At 36.9% G+C, this 24,009-nt stretch overlaps 1 protein-coding gene across 15 annotated transcripts in view; it reads right to left on the reverse strand.

Annotated features, from left to right (window-relative positions):
- The window catches only part of SLC7A2 (solute carrier family 7 member 2), a 53,905-nt gene that overhangs the window by 15,645 nt on the left and 14,251 nt on the right, over nt 1-24,009 (reverse strand). For 2 of the 15 annotated variants that reach the window (XM_071556399.1, XM_071556400.1), the window contains exons 2-10: nt 20,456-20,628; nt 20,246-20,334; nt 16,717-16,791; nt 12,826-12,888; nt 11,853-11,952; nt 10,442-10,546; nt 9,369-9,430; nt 3,043-3,433; nt 1,657-1,812 (exon numbers count right to left, since the gene is read on the reverse strand). In XM_071556399.1, coding sequence (XP_071412500.1) covers nt 1,657-1,812; nt 3,043-3,418 — 532 coding nt within the window. In that variant the 5' untranslated portion in view covers nt 3,419-3,433; nt 9,369-9,430; nt 10,442-10,546; ... (3 more) ...; nt 20,246-20,334; nt 20,456-20,628. Of the gene's footprint in view, nt 1-1,656; nt 1,813-3,042; nt 3,434-4,473; nt 4,498-7,341; nt 7,366-9,368; nt 9,431-9,474; nt 9,523-10,441; nt 11,764-11,852; nt 11,953-12,825; nt 12,889-16,716; nt 16,792-20,245; nt 20,335-20,455; nt 20,629-24,009 lie in introns of those variants that run through there. The other 13 variants (XM_071556397.1, XM_071556396.1, XM_071556408.1 and 10 more) reach the window with 11 other exon arrangements.

Below are 24,009 nucleotides of genomic sequence, written 5' to 3' on the forward strand. Positions count from 1 at the left end.
TTTTATACTTTTAAAAAGCAGTAGCACAAATTTACTAGATTCTTTAACAGCATGACTACAGGCAAATGTATTGGAAACCACAAAAGAGAAAGCTTCTTTAATTACGTTAGTTAAGTATTTAAAGGTATTTTGAGCAAGGGCTATCTCTTTCTTGTTTGAGATGCCAATCCATGTCTCTGTTTTATTCCATGGTGCAAAAATAGCTACAAGAATTCTATGCTTTGTAAAAACAGATTGTTTTCTTACAGAACAATTATTATTTAGATTAAGAAAGGAAGCAAAATTATTAGATTAATAATGTAACCTATTCACTCTACATTTTTCAGGGCACATCCAACACAGATTAAGTCCCATTTCCTAGTTCATTAGTGAAATCTTTAAAAGAAATGCACACCTCCTGTTCATAACACTGATGCTTATTGATCCTAGAAAACAAGTCTAATACAAAATACACATGCTTTAAGTTGTAGAGTAGTGCATTTAAACAATCTGAATTATACTGTGTCATTAGATTAATAACAATTTTAAGTATACTAACTTAAACTAATAGTTAATGGAAGAGCAGGCAGTGATCAGATCAGGAAAAATTCTATACAATTGGAAAGCTTTCACAGGTCCTTTCCACTCTAAGCATTTCCACTATTATCGCATACTTTCCCTCACATATATCACATGTATTTTTGCTCATTATTTAGAGATTAAGTCTGAAAATTTTAAGCCTCTCAAAATAATGTCAAAAACCTTTCTGACTCCACTAATGAGACATTTGCTCTCTTATCAGAACTTGGAATATCTTATGAGATAAGAGATATATTTTTCTTCACCAATGGCATTTTTTTTGGACATAGGTGTATGTTTTCTTCAGCTCAATTTTTCCCCAAAATGTAGTGTGTCAATCAGCCTAATACAGTATGATTGATAGTATGTGCATTTTTAAAGTCCTTTCTGTGAAAAAAACCCCTCAAACCCAAACCAGGTTTCTGTGTCTTTTCTCTGTGCTTAGCACATACTATTTCCTGTAAAACATCACCTGCTACTCCTATGATTCAGCTTTGCACAGCTCACTATCCAATTACTGAATCATCCTCAGCCTACACAGACAGCCCTGATCTATCCCCACTGCCCCCCCTCCCAGAAGCCATGAATTCCATCCAGTTCACTCAACTGGGATTTTGGCTCTTTACCACAGACACCTGGAGAGGCAAGTGGGGATGAACAGACAGGACACAAATGAAAACTCAGGGGCAGTGGCAAAGCACAGGAAAAGTATTTTACCTTCTATCAGGAACCTCTAATTCTTCACATCACATTACCAAACTACAGAGCTTAAGTTCCCTCTGAAAGAATTAATCAGTGATAAAGCCATGAAAATACACAGAACTGTGTAGTTTTCCTGTTACTATCAATCTGTATTATGGGTTTTCTAAAAAAAGTACTGACAAGTGATTATGTCATGTCTCAGCTTCAACAGAAGGGGGTACACATGCAAATTTGATTATATACATTTAATTCAGAGAGCCATTGTGCCAGTACAAAATGTGCATCTGAACTTCCTTAAATATTACTAAGGTATATCTAGTAAAATACAAACTATAGTTTAGCATTTTTGTCTATAAAACATCACAGCCACCATAATGAAGCCATATATTGTCTTACCCGATAAAAGTAATATAAGGAATACAGCAAAGAAGTCAGGATACTCTGCTAGCCCAGAGTAATTCATTTTGAAGTAGGTACTGAAGAAATGACCAATCCGTTTTCCAAGAAGTTCATCAAAGGTGCCACTCCAGGCTCTTGCTACACTTGATGTGCCTTCATAAAATACACGCGTGTTTAGGGTTTTGCATACATACAGCAGGATATAGCTCTTTCTAGTGAAAAAGAAATATAACTAATCCTCTTGCTGTTGCATTTAAAAAAGCAGAGCTTATGCTACAATTGAGTTTGTTTTATTGAAGAACTTTAATCTTTTAGAATTTGACTAAGTAGGTAAATGGTAACATATTGTTCTACAATTAAAATTTTAAAATTTGTGCCTCATTTATTCCCAAAATACTGCAGAGATTATTTCTGTGTCATTTGTATCTGATGTCCTTCTGGAAGAAGATTATTTCTGAAGTTACATATGACATATTTTAAGCAATATAAGGTAATGTAAGAAAGCATTTTAAGAAAGAGCATGAAGAACAGTTTGTCCACCTGGAAGTAAAGCAAAAAAATATAAACCAAAATCACTGGCAAGATACTTTCCTGTGGTAAAGAGTGCACATAGCCACAGCCAAATGCAACTTGTTTTTACAACTCTCCTGTCATGAAATGCACTTCAATACAATACTGGGGAATGTAAATTTTGTAATGATTTGGGCAACCCTCCTGTAGTTAGGTACAGGAGCTAGGCATGCTCAAACAAAATGTAATGGCAATTTGGAACATGTTCCCCAGAAGAAATAATTTTTTAATCAAAAATTGTTACCTCTGCTGAAGCACTGAAATAGTTATTTGACTATCTGCCATATAAGCATTGATTGTATTCTGATCTGTTCAACTTTGTATTTTATGGGGTTACTTGATAGGGCAGTGCTTAATTAGCATGATGATATAGTAACAAGTTAGTACTTAAACATCACTACTTTCTAGAAGTGAGATACTATAGTGATGCAGTCCCTGTAAACATCCTCGCTGTGTATATTCAGAAAAAAATGCTTATTCATTTTACTGAAATTATTCTTGCTGACCAAAACCAGCAATGAAATCCTGTCTATTCTTGTGCATCATCACTGAATTGTCGACACAATTTTCGTACAAGGTATGTGGTTCATACTTCTGAGAACACACCATTACAAAATATCTTGCAGAAAAAACCTGTTTGCAATGATGCTGCATAGGAGGAAGTAACATAATCAAATTACTTTGGTTATTTTGTCTCCATGAGACTATAAAGCAATAGTAGCTAAGGATAAAGACAGAAAAGAAGCACGGACGTAAATCTGTATATTTTCTGTCTCAGAAACCCCTGAGACCTGTGTTTGTTCTTAAGCTTACCTATAATATAGGATAAAATGAGATTCCAGCCAGTGATAAAAGCCCACAGTTCACCAACAGTAACGTAGGTATACAAATATGCAGAACCAGTCTTGGGAACACGAGCACCAAATTCAGCATAGCAGAGACCTGCCATCACAGACGCAAGGGCAGCAATGAGGAAAGAAATAACGATGCTAGGTCCAGAATCAGATTTGGCTACTTCTCCAGCAAGGACATAAACACCAGCTCCAAGGGTACTTCCCACTCCCAGGGCTATAAGGTCCACGGTAGATAAACATCGGCACAACTTGGTGTCCTCAAGACTTTCACCACTGACATTCTTCTTCCGCACCAGACACCGAATAAAGGACAAAGCTGGCCCACAGGGCAACATGATGGATGTAGAGCTCTGAAATAAAAGAAGTCATTGCAGTATGTAAAAGACAGCATAGACACTGGTGAAAAACAATGAAAAAAGTATTTACATAAAGAAATTTAATCACCTCTACTAATACATTTACACTCTTCTGTGACATTAAATAAGCTAGCATGTGCAATTTTCCCAGGAAACAAATTAGGAATAGAATATTCCTAATTTTATACTTAGCACTTATTTCCCCAGGGAAAGAGATCCATTACCTTTAGGTTTACTATATTGCAATAAAAAAGAAGAAATTTTATCTACTTAACTGCTAGTGGCTACTTAGTAACCATGTCTAAAACAGAAACAGTATATTATCTCATATACCATAAGCACTTTTAAGATAAGGATCAACACCAACATAAATATGAATTTTGGAGATCTGAAACTCCAACACTAAGGCTATAAACAGCAAAAGCTTTAAAATACAGCATTCTAACAGAACCAGTTCAATCTCCATTTGCCTTCAAATACCTGGCTTTTGCCTTTAGAATTTGCTCAGCAAGAACTGCTTGAAATCAAATTAAAACAGTCTTTCTACTCTCTCCTGCACCAGTGAAATTTCCCAGATGTGATTATCCTTCAAAAAATCTTGTACACCTCTCCTTGACAATCATCTGACAAAACCTGATGGGCTAACTGCTCATTCCATGCTAATTCCAGTTCTTCAATATTCTGACTGCACATCACAGTGTGGGGTGTGATCATCTCTTGCACACAAGCTCAGATTCTGTGGCCAGCCTGGTCCTGGAGGCTAGCAGTGGCCTGTGACATGGGTGCCTGCAACAAACAGCAGTGATTCTGCTTCCCAACTCAAACAAATCATAGCTGAGAGTCCAAAGCATTTGCTTGGGAGGGAGGACACAGGCACCCCACAGAACAAAATATCTCAAAGAGGCAGCATTAATGTACAAGTTCTGTCTTTGTGGTTCCGTTTGAATTGTATTGCTGATGGCTAAGAGTTGGTAAGAGTCAAGAGATACAATCTGCTGTCTCCCCAAACTAGTGTTTGTCTTTGCAACTCATACCATAAATATCTATACTGTCCTCATGATTTGTTAAGCGGAACTCTTCTGGGAGCTGCAAATCTATTCAATTTAGATGAAGATATTCTGCTGGCATATACCTTCCTGGTTTGTATCAGTTTCCTAGACCAGTAAAGAACATTTCTGCTCGCAGTAGTTCAATCCACTAACAGCAATGATTTTGCATCAAGATGGATAGCTCAATTAAGAGTGTTTGATCCTAGAAAAGAGAGTTAGAAGTAAGAGAACTGCCATCCTGATATGAGATTGCCTGGAAAAAAAATCCCCTTGGCAGAGAAATCTGTGCAGAAACATCTTATTCCTGTAAGAGCTTCCCAAGTACACAAAGAGCACCTTAAGAAAAAAAGTCTCCATTTCCTTTCAAGTAAAGGGAATTTGATAAAGGATAGTAAATGGAATTGAATAGCTCTGGGCAGAGATGCTTAATGCCCATTAGAAAGGTGATAGCTTGCCCATGACAGTGGAAGGAGGCAGACAGTTAAGTTTCCAAAGCTCTGCTGCAATTAAGCAGTCCTTTCTTTCCAGCAGACTCCCAGAGATAAGTATCTGGCCATGATATGTAGACTTCATACACTAAGGAGATTCCATACATCAGTTTCAGAACTCAGATGATATTCATGTCAGCAGAGATTCACAAGATCTTCTGAGGGGAATCAGCTTTGAAATGTTCAGGCAAAATCCCCTGCTGTGTCTTCTGAGCTCTTCAGAAAGAGCAGCTTTTCTTTGGGTCTGAGGCTGAGGCACTCCACTCCCACAAAGCCAGGTTTATCTATCCTGGCCTGTACTTAGACAAGTATTCCTGATGTCACTATGCTTTTTTTCCATAATGACACTTCCGAATCTATATAATATTAGGATTAATACAACATGAGGATGTTATATTAATATACTTATTAGTCTGTAGCCCATGGTGTCAGGCAGCAATGCTCTTGTGATTCCATGCCCTTTACCTTAGCAATTTCAATGTGGCAGAAACATAGCATTTTTTAAGAAATTATTTCTCCATTCCCCCAAATGATATTTCATTTGGTATTTCATTAACAGAAAAAAGATACTCTGGCAGATGTTGTTTTCAGAATACTAAACGATTTCCAAGACTCCCTTTATTCAGGTGGAATCTCAGATTGCTCTGCTTCTTTGCCATTTGGGACAAGGCGTCCTGAAGGTTGTAGAGTCACCTATTGCAGTGGCCAGGTGAGACATATTATGGTTTTCTCTGCTGAGAAGGGAATTCTTGTGACAAAATAGAAGGAATTTTTCTGCTTCTGCCTTCTCTGATTCTTGTGGAGAGGACAGGAGGCTGATTCTTGCTAGGCACAAGCCAGTAAGAGGAGATACTTGTTCTGACTCAAACATAGCCTTTCTTCTTCAGTTTTAAAAACTGGAGTACAACCAAAGACAAAGTTTAACATAAAATTTTTATGTCTGTAGAGGAAAAAAAAACCATCTCACATGTATGAGAAACTTATCTTTTTAGGTATATCCATCCTAACATGGACTTGATGAACATAGGTCCTTTTACAACAATCACTGCAATCCAGAATGTCTTGAGACTTGCTTGCACTGCTTACTGTACTTACTATGCATATACGCATAGTAAACAATGTCTGAATCCTGCTTCAAAACCTCTGTTTCTGTGTACATCAGATATGACCCCCTTTCAGATTTGGCTGAGCCATTCCAAGACTTCCTACTTGATAGGATGGTGCAGCATGAAGAACTGATGAGCGTACAAAGATACTTGGCTTTCACACAGGATCAAACGACACAAGTAAGAGATGAGAGTGTCTTCAGAAATTACTGACAAGTGTTACCTTTTTCTGAGGTGTCACTTGTAAAGCAGATCCTTTAATGCATTATCCAATGCAAGACAACACCCCGGGCAATGACTCAATGCTGATGTGTGCTGAGTCAGAAGCAGTTTTTCAGAACACTGGGGCTAAGCATGTCTCATGCTCAAATATAAACCTACGGAAGCAAAGAATGTAACAGCTGGGTGTGCCTTTTGGTGGCAGCATTGTCCTAGATAAGCTTACACTGACCACCACACACTCTTAAAAAGCGTCTTATTCCTGCAGACTCACAGATCTTATTCCTGTGAGTTTGGATAAATCTCATGGTTTTCTTTTCTGTCAATCTTTATAACAGATAGGAACATGAAATAGGATAAAGTGAACACATTAAAAAATTCTCTCTCCTACTTTTTGACCAGCAGGTTTCAGAATCATCCTAATTGCTTCTTTTTACTTCTTCCTTTCCCTGCTGCAGCCTAAACCGAGCACACCACTGTGGCCTCTACTTCACCTTGGCCTCTGCTGCCATGAACTCTGCCAGTGCTGGCCTGGGCACCTGCTGAACATCCTGCACAGCTCTTCTCTGAGCCTTCCTGGGGAGGCACACCTGACAGGCTGGGAAAGGGAGGTTTTGATGCTATATTTGGTAATCAATCACAAAGAAAGTGAGTGCTTTCAAGGTATCTCTGAGGCACCTGTCCTATGTTTCTTGGAGACTTGGACACCTGCCTGCCTTTGAACAACAGCATTAGGCATGTAGCCTGCAAGTAGGATTAGCAGAGTGGACTGAATTGTTCATACAGTTTAAAGAGAGACAAGATTGAATCCTGAGCTTACACAGCTTAAGGCACAGGCAATTAATGATAAGAAATAAAAAATGGAAAATGCCCTTTCACTCACGAACAGTGTGTAGTTATTTCTAATTAAGGTGAGAAGCAGACTCAGCCTGATGCTTCTCTCATGCATTCAAACCTGTGCTAGGCCCCACTTTGGTGAAGTCTGCTTTACAGAGACATTTGTCACAAGCAAACACCTGCGAAGTCCATTTGTCACTGACCTTGGCACATTCCTTTTGCTGTGTATAACTGAGGTGGCAGCTCTCTGGCTCTGCATGCACTGGGTCACTGCCCTTCTGAAGTCTCTTTCGGATTCAGTTTTATTTTAGCTACAGATTACTCTATAACACAGAATGTGCCTCCAAAAGTCCTCTGAAAAAGGGAGGTCCCAGTTCAACTGCCTTAAGCTTGGGGACCAATGATCAGCCTGTACTGAAACCTCCTCCTTCCTTGAACACATTCCTAGAAAGAATCACTAGCCGTCCACATTGTAGTTTACAGTTTTACCCCTTCAACAAAGGGGTTTGCATTCAGCAAAGAGACAGGCAGAATAGGAGGACCTAATTTAGACAGGAAAGGAATTTGACAGATCTGTCTAATATAGGCAGGAAAAAACCCACAAAAAACAAAGCTTCCTCATGTCTGATGGACAGTCATGGTATTCATCAGTAGCTGAATAAGCACAGGTATTTCTCCAATCACTTTTGTTCTTTATTGTCTTGGGTTTGGGTTGGGGTTTTTTGTTGGTTTTTTTTCTCTACAGTAGCTGCTGATAGAATCTTCTTAATTTCAGCCTTTCCAGATCATCTACTGCTTGACCACTACACATCTGAATGTCAGCCCCAGAAGAAGAGTCAGCCTTATAATTCATACCAGCTCTTGATTCAGGTGGATGATCAGAAAGATTTCATGGTTATCTGTTGTTAGCCCTCTTCTGACAGGAAAAGTTTGATCTTAAAAGAATTGTAATTACAAACACAAGACAAGGGACAAAGTCTCAATTTGCAATTCATATTTCAAAATGCTTTGACTGCTTCACAGTACTGTAAAATCTACCATTTCTGCAAAGTATTTTCCATGTAAAAATAACCTAATGGAGACTCCTATCCCAAATAGTTGTCAACAAATACCAAAAAAAAAGGGAAAAAAGTAACTTGCATTATGTCAATGATATTGTTTCCATTAAAATCACATTTTAATTTGTCTCATAAGTGGTTTAAGTTAGTACACATTAAACTCCAGCTAAACGTGAGAAAATCAAAAGTTTTGCTGCAGTTACTGTTGAGCTTTTCCTAAAAAATTTTCTTTTACAAGCTCTAATAAATAACGATAAAAATCTCATACTGAAGGTAACTGTTATAAAGTAATATAAAACATCTGAACATCTAAATACTGTTACTGAGATGGATCCTTAATGATTCCTGAAGCCAAAGTAACTTAAAGATATTTTACTTAAAAGCTATTCTGTTGAGCTAATATTATATAATATACTATAAATTTTAGGTGCAGTAATTTAACATTTTTAACAGCATACCAGTTCAGGAGAAAATACTCCAAAAAATTTTTAACATATTGAAAATGGGAAAATATATATACTGGTTAGTACAGATTAATTTAGCATCTTTCTTCAGCCTCATTTTCCTGAAAAACCTGCAAAAGTTTATATATTTTCCATCTACAGAATTTACGATTTTTTTTGTTTGCTCTTAAATACATTTAGCCTTATTCAAAATTGAAGCACCACATTGATTAGATCTTGTGCAATAATATATAAAAGAATTCAGAGATGAAGCAAAACTAGGTAGTCTATGATTTGCATATGTGAGTGTACACACACATGCACAACTAATACATGATTTTACTGCAAGTGTCCTAAAAGTTCATTAGTGGCCAAGACTTTCACAAAACCCCTGATGCCTTGAAATATTTAAAGTAGTGTATTTTAATAATACTTAAAGCCCTAAAATTGGAAAGCAGCACCTGTAACAGAAGTCTAAGATGCATAAAACGGAAAAGGAAAGCTTTATCATCCAAAAGCAGAAACACCTTCCAGTCAGAAAGGGAAGAAAAATGTAATTTGCATCTTCTATATATTAACAATGTACTTTGCACTTTGCCAAAGACAGAATAATGCTGTAATGTAAACAAACTGTATACACAGCTCTTGCTACTCCAAAAGCACATATGTTACAGGCAGTTTCCTATGATAAACTACCTTCTTCTTTCAGCAGTAAACTTCATTACAAACCTGATTCAGAGCAACTTCTGCTGGGCAAACTTCTGCTACTCTTACTCAGTCCCGAACTCCTGCTGTCATAAAGGAAGAGTGAAAGTGATTTTAATAAAATACTTGCTTTAAAAGCCAGCTTCAGGTAACGTGGGAGCTATTGGCGTTGAGGGGTGGAGGCTTGGCAGCCCAAGTGATTGGAGGGTTGAGAGCTGGCCAGCTATTTGCAAGGCAGGCAGGGAGGGAGGGAGAAAATCTTGCTGGTGTTCAGATAAATCACATGAACTGTCTTGAAGACACAAAATCCAACTGGAATGCCATTTTCTACATTTAAACACACCTATGTGCATGCTTACAAAATGCACGCTGTAGTGAGGGGGGAGTGTAGTTTCCCCTACAGGGAAACCTTTCACACATCCTGGAGGAAATTTAGATGTCAAACTTGGTATCCACTGGAATGCCAAACAAAGTCTTTCCACTGTCCTAGTGAAAAATAAACTGGATTTGAAGCATATTGAAGGATACTTTGCAGTGTTTTGAGACCTGAATGCAATGGCACAGCATGAAAACTTGTTCTTTTGGGTAAATTTTAGAAGAATATAAATAATATTAAAAGTATTGCTGTGACCAGAAACAACACTGAAGATAGTACATTTACAGAGCCTGGTTGGGGCCCATTCTGCTGAACTGAGGTAGATGTACCATAGTTCTTGTACTCCTTTATATGGCTCAAAAGGCAAAAATGCTGCAGACAGGAATTAAAACAAGATAAATATTCCTGTGACACAACCAATAAATAAACCTCGATTTCATAAAAACTACCTTCCAGAATAAACCAAACCCCAAATATAATTTACAGCTGTATTTTTATTACTTCCAATGACAATTAACTCCACTCCAAACATGTAGTAGCATTTCCAGTCAATATTATTCACAGCATATTGTTTCCTTTTAAACACTTGTGTTTCAATCACTTTATTTTTGTTCAGCTAACACTAAAATGATAAACCTTGCAGAAAAAAGCCCTTTGCTTCTTGTAATTGAAAAGTCTTTTCTAAGAAAATAAGTGGAAAAACATACATTACGTGACAGACCCTGCTACTTTCTCTCAGCTTTTAGTTTTCCATGACTTTAAAGTCTGCCAGTCATCCAGAAGGTGAGAGGGATCCTCTTCCTTCCCTCATGGAAAGTCCTGCTTGCTGCAGCCACATGCAAGGGAAGAATACAACCTTTCCTCAGCTCTCACAGATCCAAGGAGAAATGCTCCAAGAAGAGTGTGCTCCACAGGACTGAGCCATGTTTCAAGACCAGGAGTCTAGATTACATTATCCAAGGCAATTATTTTCATAAAGTGCAAAAAGGTGTTAAGAGAAAAGTCTTCTTTGTTGAAGCTGTAATGATGACAATACTAACTCTTCCCCTCATGTTGACCTCATCCTTGTTAAATATGAACTTTATGTCTTTCACATTTAATACCCAGTCAGAAGACAGAAACAAGAAGTTATGCTACAGGTAATGTTGCTTGTGCAGAAATACATGAACACTACTTTTAAGGAGCATCACTCTGAACTGTGACAATATCTAGGCATTTTTCACCAAATCAGCATTCTCTAACAAGTCTATGAATAACTTGAGAATGACTCAGATAGTTCTTGAATATCTCCAGGGAGGTAGACTCCACCACTTCTGTGGACAATCTGTTCCAGTGCACAGTAGCCTGCGCAGTAAAGTTCTTCCTCATATTTAGGTAGAACTTCCTGTGCATCGGTTTCTGCCCATTTCCTCTTATTGCTGATCTCCTGGCTGTGATAACAGTTCATCCCTGGTAACACCAGCAAATCCATGGATCATTACAAAGACAGAGGAGCTAGGCTTCTGTGGTTCATCTGACTTTCCAAAACTTAATCCTGGGAACAGTAGCACACAGGAGCTGCACTGCTAAAAGGCATTCAAACCTAGAACTGTCCTGGCTCCCAGTCAAGAGGCAGGGAGCTCACTGGCTTGTGAAATAAAATAGCTTGCATCTGTCACCCCTTGATCTAGCGTACTGTGGGGTAGATTAGTATGTCCTCATTACATAGTGTTTGGATCAAAGGTCCTATGGACAGACAATCAGACATAGTTTTGTGTGTGTTTTCAGTACTGCAGGCTCAAAATTACAAGACCATGTTGTCACCCAGCAGAGTGCAGTCCTTGTGGATTCAACTGAAAGGTGTATTTTTGTGCCTCAGGGTGTGTGACAAAGCAGCATCAGAGAGATGTTCGTGAAGGGACAGGGTCTAGTAGGGTATCACTGAAGCATGCCAGAACTGGTCCTCTTTGGACAAGGCTGAGCATACAGAGTGCTGTCTGGTGGCAGCTACCTGCAATAGCATACCAAACTTCTCAGAGGAAATTTTCTCTCCAGGAAAGGGCTGTGGTTAAATTCTGACTTTAGACTTAGCAACTACATCACACCTGGATTAATCCAAAATGCCTCATCCAACAGTTCTCTAATTTGCATACCACGAGGGCTTTCGTAGCACATTCTTTCCATAAAGAAGTTGATCAGAAATTCTCTTCTTGCCAGGCAACAGTTGACCACATTAGAGGGAATTAGGGGGAACTGAAAGAGAAAATTATTGATTTTATTTTCCTATGGAAGGCTGGTTTTAAGACTTTCTCTTAGAGTGGTAAAAATGAACGATATATCTTTATAGAGATATGCAGAACTTCACGCTCAGGGAATTTTAAAATTACAAGAAACCCCAAACAAAACAAAACCTAAACTGTTACATTATGAAACTCTTGCACAGGCTGAAACAACATACTGCAGATGCCCAAGTGATAAACTGATTAAATGCTGCCCTGCTCTTGACTCTGACTTTCTTGACTTGACTCTGACAGTCTCACAGCTACAGGCCAAAAATATGTGGAATTTTACATAACTAGAGGTGCTAACTTTGCACATGCATATCCATGTGCTTGCCTATGTAACTTCACATACTTCATCAAGGTTAAACATGAACAAAAGTGCTTGCAGGACCGGGCCTTAGTGAACCATAGCAATCCCTTGACTTTGCAGCTGACTGTAACAAACACAATTTTTGACACAGACAGTGGAAAAGGAACACAACATGTTTTGTACGGTCTGTACAGCTCTGATGGATAACAAGAAGATGCACTAGTATTCATACAAGGATTCAAGTGCCAGCAAGAATCTTTTCTAGATAAAGCAATGACATTTTAGTAGTTCTGACATGTGGTTCTGAGGATAAAAATCCAGTGTAATCTTTATAAAGTTCAACAGTAATGTAGGCTATCTCTATAATGACAGCATAATTTCTGAAGAGAATAAATTACAATTCCACACTTTTTGAAGAGCTTCCTATTTATTAAAATATATTTATTTTAGATTTTCATGGTTGAGGTAGATTACTAAAATCCTACAGAATATTGTACAGATTAGAATAAAATTATCACTTATCAATTCTCTCACCTTTTCTTAATAATTCTTTTTGAGTTTGTACTTAGAAAGAAAAATATCTCAAATCCTGAACTTCTGTAAAAGAAACACAATACATCCTATGAACATAACCATATACCATGAGACTAATACAAGCAGGAATAATAAATCTGCGATCCTGCACCATTTCATATATAACAAGAAGAAGGGCTACATTGGCACAAAGTCCTATTATTTATTCTGATCCAAGAATGAGTCATTTAAGCTAATATTAAGCATGTCCCAAGCAGCTACTAGCTATCATTTGTTTAATTCTAAGCATTCTCAGGGGTCTGAGGAAAATGTTTGTAGTGCTGACTCACAGTGCTGCCCCTAAGTCTAAAGTCAGACTTTTGGAGACACCTTGGAGAAGGAAAGTAACTATTTAAAACATACTACCTATAAAAAAATCCACACATACTTTTTCCCCCACATCCACACCCTGAACACAGAATAAATACAGATAGGAAATGTAGATAGAAAAGTTTGTAATGTATACAAAAAAAGAGCTAAGAAAATTGAAGTTAAAACTAACAAACACTAGAGTGCAATTTAAAATACATTGAAATGCTATGTCTTGCCAAGACTGGAAGAAAGCTGTTTTGCATCTCGCTGGACACTTGGGAAAGGAGCATCAGATGCAGCTCCACACCACAGCATGAGGAAGGCACCACCACCACTTGAAGCGTGAGTACACGTCTCCATTAGAGGTATGAAGTTACAAACTTTCAATAAGAGCAAGGTGAAAGATCTACCAGAAAACAATTTTTTAAGACATTGTGCATTTTTTGAGATGTAAGTTATTGAATAACATCTTATTCTTCTTTTCCATAAGGCTGATGAAACTCACAACATAGTGAACTGAAGCAAACTTTAAAAAAATATTCAATTTCTGATGACAGTCCATGTTTGAGCCAAATGTGCAGTAGCATACTACTGACGGTGTGTATTTTCTTCTAATGGCAGCTTAGGTAGGTAATTAGGCAAATTTCATTGTAATTATCCCAGGCTATGCAAATGTAACTGTCATGGAAAAGTAGTACTTAAATCTCAAAACTTAAAAAACACCAAGACTTTTACCCAAATAATGGGCTCTGAATTATTAGGTACAGATATAATAGTTTTTAATTGTTTTGAATGTGCTTCCTTTGTAGTTTTTCAAGCTCACCCTGTTCTAGCTACCACTTTCTTCATTACCTGAATTAACAAACTGAACATTTATTTTCCAACACTTCTATAATGTAGGACTATCATCCTTCAACTTACTCTTGTTTACCCCAGCCAAGCAATCTCATTTTCAGTTTACTTGGACTTTTTGTTGCTGTTGGAATATTCGTGAGAGGGTTTTGATGCATTTTCTTTAAAAATTTTAAAGACATTCATTTTTCTTTAAAACAAATAGGAAATATTTCCAGTTACTATCTTTACAAACATTGTTTTCCTATAAAAAACAATTTTGTCCAGAAAATTTCTATTAATTCAATTAGTACTTAGAAATTATTTTCCATGCTGGAAAATGTTTGCAAGTTGATAGGAAGGTTGCTGTTCTACTCTTTTTAATCAGTAACAGCGCTTTACCTTTCACCCCACAGTTACTAAGTTTCCATAACAAACTCTTGTGTAAGACACAAGCAAAAGCCTCTTAGAAACTAACATCAGATCAATTCCAGGTATTCTGTTCTCTTCAAGACCAGACAAAATCAAAACCTGACACTCTGGAAAACTAGTAGAGATGTAGTTACAAATACAATCTTTTTCAGTGATAATAAGAAAATATAAGCAATGACTGCAGGATCAAAATTAAGTCCTATCACATTCCCTGCTGAAAATTTTATTGATTTGCACAAAGGCTGGTGGTTCTCTAAAAGGGACTTAGCCACTTATTTTAAAGTAAAATAATGAGAGCCCTTCCACATGTCAGGAAGTGGCTTCTAAAATGTCTATAAAATCTGTATTTTCTAATGGCTTTGTCTGTGTGCTCCTGTGCACTTCCACAGGGGAGTCGAGGAGTCAAAAAATAGCCTAATTTCATGGCGCAATAATGAAAATTAGGCAAAGAACTAATGATTCCCCTAATTTGCCTCCTCTCCTCCCAAACTCAGCTGGCTGGTTTGGTGGCACATGTATCACATTCAGGGGTTCCTACCCCACTGAGGTTCTCCAGTCCCATCCTGGGTCACAGCACCTCTCAGCCCATTTGACCAGTGCACCATACACTAATGGGCTCCAGGGAGTATTTTTCTTTTTTTGAAAAAAGTGCAATTAATTTGCTGTGCTGGGTTACTGGAAACTGTTTAAAGCACTCAATTTTATATATAAAAAAAAGTTGACTTTCACCCTTTTTTATATGAGGGCCATGAAAGGAAGGAGAGAGAATGGAGAAGAGAGAAAGGATGAATACTTCTAATTAAAAACTAAAAGAAATCATGGACAATACCAGAAATAACCTCACTTACAAAAATACCATGAAGCAAGGGAAGGAAAAGAATTCCTATTACACATCTTTCTTGTTTCTATATGACATTGTATGGCACATGGAAAAGATGCTATCTTCAAGGGATTACAAAAGGAAAAAAAAGATAAAAAATGAACTAGGTCACCTAACCAAGGTGTGACAACTTTCTCATAATGAAACATCTAAAATTAAATATGTATTTATTATCTGTCAATTATAAGAGTTTTAAAAAGTTAAGATTGTTTTCTTTTGCTTACATAAATCCAACAATTAAATGAACATGTTTATATTCTGTATTTCTTTTATCTTAATTCAAAGGCTATAAGAATTAATTTAAGACATTCTTGCATAAAAGTTTTGAAAAATCTCCTTTGCAACCAAATATTGCTTTAAAATAATAGTAAAGTATATGAAGTATGATCCATCACTTGATGTGTTCTGGACTTTAAATGTCAAATCAGAGAAGTACTTTGCTCTCATTCTGTGCAAAAATGGAACTTGGACAAGCCCAGCACCACTGGCAGACATCATGAACACCAGACAGAAGACCACAGCTATGATTTATTTTAGGTTTATATATCAGAACAATACAAAACAACATAAACAGGATTAGTTACTTCACAGGATATAAATAAGCTCTATCTGCAATGTTTAATGCCAGAAGCATTAAACAGCATTTTGTGGTCTGAAGTTACTGCTGTTAAGACCACCCCGCATTCTTTGCAGGTACTTTCTGCACCCTGCAAAATCAAACACCATTCCTTTCAAGTATGAAATCCCCAAAATAATAAGTCACTGCAAAGTCACTATAGCCAACCTGTTAACAGAGCACTACCCTTTGACATTAAATGTGGACAGTACATCCAGACATTCTGAATATTTACTGTCCATATCAAGATCATATAAATCCTAACATCTAACATGATTTATAACTGAGGTAACTAATGCCATGTCGTAACATAATAGAGCACTTACAGACAGCACAGGTCTGTTCAGTATCTTCTGAAGATATGCTGAAAACCCTCCATGAACTTCCATAAAAAAAGAAGTACTCATTTGTATCTTAAACAAATCAGAGCTATGCAAGACAGTTGCATGACCATGATGAAGGTGGCTGCTTTCAGATCTACACAGACCTGACTCAATGTTTGAAGCTTGAAACATTGGCAAGTCTGCCTGAAGAAACTAGATCTTCTCTTGGTATACATCCAGAACAAGTTCTGCAATAGCAGGTGAATCATTTCAGTAAAGCATTGAAAAAAAATCCAACATATAAGACAGCACAAGCATTGGTTCATAAAGTAAGGAATATTCTAAAATAATAAATAACATATGGAATAGCACAAACATCCCAGATAAAGTCATGTGTGTGCATGTGTTTCTGTTACTCCCAGTCAGCCAACATGATGGCTCCTTATTTGCAACTTTACCTTCAACATGAATTGTCTGGAGGTACTGGAAAAGTTAGCAGCTTAGCAGTTCCACAGGTTTTCCAGGAGGCAGTTCTGCTCATAAAAATCAAAAGCCACTTAAGCATTAAATTGCATTTACTCTACCTCTGAAGCTGCTTCACTGACTACCAAATGGCACAAAGGAACAAACCTCAGGAATGTTGCTTGCAGTAATATATCTGCAGTACCAACTGATGCGCCAGTTAAAATAAATTACTAGCAAATGTATTTTCAGGATAATTTGTATCACAGAAACTGGAAAGTTGTTGGGAGACTATCACTTTCCCCATGTGAAGATGAGGTGAAATACAATTTTGCAGTTTTACTTTGTTCTGGCAATATAAATTTGTAACTTTTTATTGTATCTTCAGTGACCAGAAAGCATCTGGATAAACATTTTATACCACCTCCTACACTCAATCACTTTCTTCCCTTGCTACATCCATTGACCCGGAATGGCATGACCAACTTCTGACTGAGGTGGTCAGGCGATGTCACACATCAAACATCCTCTTCTAACTAATATGTATTTATCATTAGCTATACAGAACATCAAGCCTATTTAGCTACCAAATAATATCATCTTTGTTCTTTAATTCTACATTCACATATTTCTTATCTTCCATTTATTTAAGTGAAACAAGATACTTCTCCTGTTATTTGTTCCTAAATCAACCACTTTTTCTGCATCTATAGTGAAATTAGCCTTATCTCCAGATGTGCTGGGAATAAGTTATGAGGAAAACCATATAGAACACTAGATCCTAATACAGCCAAATATATTTGCTTTAAAAAACTCACCCCAAATACAGAAGCCAGGCCCTCACAGGTCCAGATACTGCAAATAAGTAGACTAGTTGTGACCAAAGAGATATCTTTCCACATATTTTATGTGTATGTAGCTTTGTGTGTGTGTTCATGAGTGCAAACTACACTGTTTCTTGGGTTGCTCCTCAGTCCCTACTGTGTAGAAAGATAGTTATGATGGCTGGATCACAACTTTGGAGTAAAACTGTCCTCCTTCCTCACTTCTGATGAGCTTTGGAGGCAATGACAGCAAATTGGCTACAAACTGTTCCTTACTTGCCCCAGGAGCAAAAGGTGATCAGGACAGATTCATGCTCTTGAGGGTCAAACCCAGAAATCAAGTTGCTAGTTGAATTGCAAAGATGGGAAATTACAGGCAGAAAATTCATCTCATTTTACCAACTGTGAAAAAAGCTTCTGACATCAAGTATCTTTCTTTAATTTCATTTTTTAGTCAAGAGAGTAACTAGTATACACACAACCCCATTTGGGTAAAATATTGAGTTGCAAAATGCCTTAGAAATTACTTCTAATTTTTAAATGCCACCACTTCCCTTACTAGTATGAGATGAAATATTTCGCCAACTTACGGATTTTTATTGAACCTGGTCATTGGTTAGCACCATTTGTAAATGATACATGTTTTCATAATGCAAAAAAATTTTGGCACAAAGACTAAGTACACATTCCTCATGGAATCACTATTAAAACATGAAGCTTTAATTGCTCAACAGCACCAACAAATACTCATATAATGACTTTCCTACATAAAATTAAGATAATTAGTGTAAAATCCTACATGCCAAATCTAAAAAAATTATTAGCTAGTTTAAATTATTATCAATATGTCAGCAAGCATACCTTGGCTAAGATCCTTTTTCACCTATGCACTGCTTTATTTGCCTTCAGAAAAGGCCACTTTGGCATATAGTTGCCAAACTATTCCTCTTTATTTTTGTCCCTAGACACTTAACCAGTAATACATGTGCATTTCTCATGCAGAACTCCAGTTTCCAGCAGCTGAAGAGCCTAAAGCAAAACCAAACATCCCTTGTGATCAAACTCCCAAAATTTCTGCTCATGAAGCTATAGCTCTTCCATCACTGAAATACTTGCATAACCATCTAATATCAAGCTTGCTTTTCAGCAGTAGTATGCAAACAGTATGACATGTCAATAGTAACTTTCAGACATATTATCAGTTCATGCCAGAATCCATCCTGTAGCATGAAAAGTGAACTGGATTACTTATTGTCAGTAATATTAGACCCAAACATAATGTCTCTGTAATTTTGCAATATGTGATTTTTGACAGATACTGAGATGCCAAGAAAGGCATCATTGTTGACTGTCCTGTTTAATTGCAATTGTGATGATTTTGTGATAATTCCAAAAGAGAAAGACAGTCTCTGTGATGAGTGTTCTTCAAACATAAGTAGAGAGTTCCATCTCTTTCAGTAGAGGTTAAAACAATCCCATGAGCATCTTAATAAGTTTAAAAATGTGCTTGACTAAAGCAATTTTAAAATGTTAATATTTTCCTCAGTAGACTAGAATATCAAAAGCCATCACACAACCCAATATATTTAACTGATCAATTGTAAGTATTAATTTCAAAAATAAAACTCACCTCAGAAGAAATTTTAAAGTGGGAACTTGAAGGGAATTTGGTTTTATTGGTTTTTTTAACCAAGAGCATTATATAAGATGGATGAAGAAGGCTGGAAACTACTGAGACACAATAACTGCTCCACTAAGAAAATATTCTTTAAAATATTTTAAATTACTTCTGGTTTTATAATAAGATTCCTTTGTCTTGGCTGACAGCTGACTCTACTGGCCAATGGTATTCCATACCATATTCTGACATCATCTCAAGTATAAAAAGAATGAGGAGGAAGAGCCTCTCTCTTTCCTGATTGTGGCTGGAGTGGAGACAGGACACTGCTGCTGCTCTGGTAGTTAGGCCCCAGCGCTGCCACTTGCTGCTGTTATGTACGGGGAAGTAAATGTTTATTCTTAGTTTTCTCTCTGCTTGGGTCTGTCCTTCAGGAAGTTGAGGTCTTTTGGGGTGCCTTGTGGGTCCAGAGTGGTTTGTGATTTGTGCTGATGGGCAGTGGGGAGTTATTGTTGCTTCTTCTCATCTTTGTATATATATTGTATTTAGCTTTCAGTTTTCTCTCTTCTGTGCAAATATAAAAGGCTTGCCATTTTGTTTTAATTTTTTTCTTCTTTCCCTTTTCCCTTGGGAAGGAGGGAAACTGACTATATTTGGGTATTTGGCATTTTGCAGTTCAACAGAACACACCATGGATTCATCCATTAATACAACATAATTCTTCCAGGTTATTTGGTCTGATGTGATAAACTGTTTTGAAAAAAAAATCCTTTTCAAATGCTATCAATCTGGTATATTTAAATTAAAAATAACAACCTCTAATTAAAGTAACAAAATAGCATGAAGGTTTGGAAAAACAAGGCAGGAGTTCTAGGTCTCAATAAAAAGGTATGAAGGACAAAGCTCCTTACAATTTCCTGGATTAAGAGCAACTTTATTTACCAGCAAAGTTTCAGCTGTGACAAATTAGACATGAGTTTTTGGTGACAGCCAAATGTAGTTTTAAAAATCTATCAGCACAGAAGAATTTCCAGCTAGAACAAAAGGTAAAAATCAACCTTTAAGATTTTTTATATGACCCACCTGGAATTAATTGGCATCTTCCTCTCATTGGGCAAGGATTTTCCTAAAGCCTAACTTCCTCTTGATTTCCAAACTCTGCAGGTAAAAAACTTTAAAATAGAAGACAGAAATCAATGAAACCTGATACTCTGCTACAGCACTGCAGATGCCTATGGAAATCTGCCACAAAAGACTGCCTGTTGTGTACAAAATCATCTGCAACTACTTTACCTCCAAATGATGGTAGATGGTCTACCTCCTCCTTGTGTGTAACTCTCCAGTAGCACTAGTTGTCATCCTACATCGCTCTGATTATCCTCAGAGATTAACTGGATACTGACAGACTACAATCTCTTGCTGACATAATGTTGAGAGAAATGTTGGAAAACTCTGAGAGTAAAAACCTGAAAAAGAAAAGTGCAGTTCTTCTACCATGCATCATAAATGGGTGTTTCTTCTGAAATTTTCAAGACAACTTATTTTACATTGTCAAATATAGCTAGGTAACATCCTAAGCAGCAAGGATAGAACTTCATAAGGATACAGTTGAACATGCTTCACTTACCCTGAAATTCTCAACGATTGCAAAGAGAAATGAAAAAAAAAATCTCCAAACCCTTAGAACTGATTCATTACCTTCAACGCTGGCCTTAAAAAGAGGCTTTTTCTGATGGGAATTACAAAACCCACCACAAACTGCAGGCAACTGTGCAATGGCCAGGAATACTTCTAATAGGCTGTTTAGGGCAGGCAACAGCAAATGGATGAATTGTCAAGAGCAGAAAAAAGGGGTTTAGTCTTGAAGGACATCAGTGGCCTCAGTACTGGACTGCAATGATTCATATGAAACTGGTGACAGCTATGAAGCCAAAACACGAGAAAAGGAGAAAAAGGCAGGGGAGCTACTAAGACCACAGATCAAACAAATCAAAGACAGCTACTCCTTCAAAATAAGGAGTCAATTATTTATATTTTTAAAGTATAACTTTGCTCTCTGCTATGATAGCTGCATGAGTGTGTGACATTAAACTTTTGTCATGACCTAGTCATAAATCATCCAAAAGGGCATAAAATTCATCTGAGAAAGGAAAGACAATTACTCTAGCATTTCATGCCTATCACCATAAAATATATCCTGTGATCAGTGATGTGATGACAATGCCATGACTTCTTCAAGAGTTAAAGTAATTTCCTATTGCCTTTTGCTCTGCCTGTTCCTAAAGCTCTATAATGCAAACTCTGCAAAAAATAAACCCCTCCAAAAGCTATTTCATGTAATTAAAGTTATGTTCTGCTAACAGGTTCTATTTAAATACAACACAGAGCATAAAAGTGTCATTCACGTAGGGAAATTGTTAAAACTAGGAGTCTGGCTCTTCCTAGACTTAGCTTAACTTAATTTATTCATACTGCTTTTCTTCTCCTGTTTCTCCCACAAAGGACAAAAGACCCAACAAAATAATGTTCAGAGTCTTAACTGCCTGGAAGTAAAACAAAGCACATTTGTTAAAGCTTGTAGAAAAGAGAGGAGATGGATTCTATGTGAACATGAATAGCATTCAGTGGATTCCTTTGTTCAAAATTTATCAAACTGAGTATAAAGCACACAAACAAAGCACAAGTAAAAAGCATATGCTGGATCAAAGGCTATTTGGAAACTGCAATCTAAACCAGATGAGAAGTTATGGATATAGAGGAGTCAATTTTTGGCATAGGTATGAATTTTGGAACAGTATAAAGATCAAAGAGAAACTACTGACCATTAGGAGTATGACATTTCCACATCCCCAAAATGTATTGAACATCTTCCTAAGAATATAACTGGGCATTACATGGACTCTACTCTTAGGCTTAGCATTAAATGTTAGCCAGAAATTACTCCTCATGATGTCTATGCTTAGTACAATTTAGCAAGGCCCAGAGACAGCCAAAATTGTTATGCAACAGAACGTCCACTGTGCTGGGAAATATTTTTAACACTTAGAGAAACTAAAAATCTTCCTGTAAAAAAAAAAAATAAAAAAAGAAGAAAGTTGGGTTGTAGCTGATAAGTATTTTTTTCCTGTCAGCTTTACAGATTACAAGAAGTGTGTTATAGTATAGCTAAGAGTAAAATGACTTGGTGACCCCATTTATTTGGATAATTCTTGAGGCTAGTGTGACTCAAATTCATGGAACTAATTTGTCTGGATAACAGCTTTACAAAAGTTTTGAAGAGTCTAGACATATTCACTGTGGGAAAAAAAGATGCACAATCCATTTTACACAAACTTTTAAAACAATATCCTGCAGTCATCCTGTCATATTGTAAATTGCACTTCTAAAGTCAACAGCAGATAAACTAAAGCAGTTGAAAGTAGCTGTGTTTGTACAACACTGGAAGATATCAAGGGAAATGGAAACAGCCTTTTTGACTCAACCATTTTGTAAGAAATGACAATAGCAAAGAAAGAGATTGGTTTTCTGCAGTGCTATAGGCTCCACACAACTTAATTTTTAAGGTATGTGAAATTTTACTTAATGATGATTTGATTAAAAAGTAAGCTATTTCTCAAAGCACTACTTAACTATGTAATTTCCTGTCCACACTGACTGAGGCTTGGGAGAAGAAATGTAGGATTCACGAGATGTTTGAGCACTGTTTCTAGCAGCCTAGCATAGCTTGACTAACTGAAGAAAGAAAAAAGGTGGCAAAAGAAGAGACGAACATTGTATTTGAGTTTTACATCACTCTCTCACTATAGCTATAATTTTAGCTTAGAAGTATGTTTTAAAACTTAGCTCTTACATACTTTGGCCTTACTCCATTGTGGCCTGCCAAACTGTTTTCCAAAACTGGTTTGACTGGAACTGTGTTCAAACATTGCTGCCAAGCTATTTTAGCTCCTTAAGAGGAGGAAAAGAAAGAGTCAGCATTTATTTCTTAAAAAAAAAAAAAAAAAAAAAAAAAAAAGAAAAGTAAAAGAAAACACTTAATTCTTTATCCTTGATCCAGAAATACAAATTTATGCATAACCAAAAAGACTGAAATCCCTTCAAAATTAAGGGCTTCATTATAAAAACACTTAAATTTACTACAGATTGTAGCCATATAGCACAATTCTGTTTATAAATAAACTCTGAGCCCTAGCTAGTGAAACAAAAAACTTTTCAACTCTGCTAAGATAAAAAATATATCTGCAATTATTCATCTTGTGGGAACACCCAGCTCAGAATCAAGGCCTTAGAAATTAATCTAAGAAAAATCAATAGTATGAAAAAAGTAGATGTAAAAACCAAAATGTGTGTAGGCTGGTGAGTACACCTCTCTTCCTACTGGTGCACAACCAACATGCTTGACTATCAAAATGCCAAGAAGCTCCAGTACAGCTATTGTTGCTCATAACTTCAAACAAGAATGGAGTAAGCTGGTAAAGGCCATCTATCAAACACGTATGTAGGTTTCTCTTGCTGATGTTTCTTAGATTATTCAGATTCAATACTTTCCATTACACAGCAAATGCAACTATTTAAAGCACTGTCTTGACACTTACCACACTTTGGCAAAGCTCCATGAAGATGGATACTCCTTTTTTACATGGAGTCACATGAAAAAGACAAAGGCTAAGGGGTACAAGATATTCCCTAGAGAGACTCCTATTAAGACACAAGAGGAAAATTTTTCACAATGTGAGCATTCAGCCATTGGAATAATCTCCCCAGGGAAGTGGTGGATTCTCCAGCATTGGACTCTGTTAAGACTCAGCTGAACAGGGTGCTGGACCATCTTGTTTAGACTGCTTTTG

The sequence above is a fragment of the Pithys albifrons genome, chromosome 5, assembly GCF_047495875.1.
Source record: "Pithys albifrons albifrons isolate INPA30051 chromosome 5, PitAlb_v1, whole genome shotgun sequence".
In the NCBI taxonomy this organism is placed as follows: Eukaryota; Metazoa; Chordata; class Aves; order Passeriformes; family Thamnophilidae; genus Pithys; species Pithys albifrons.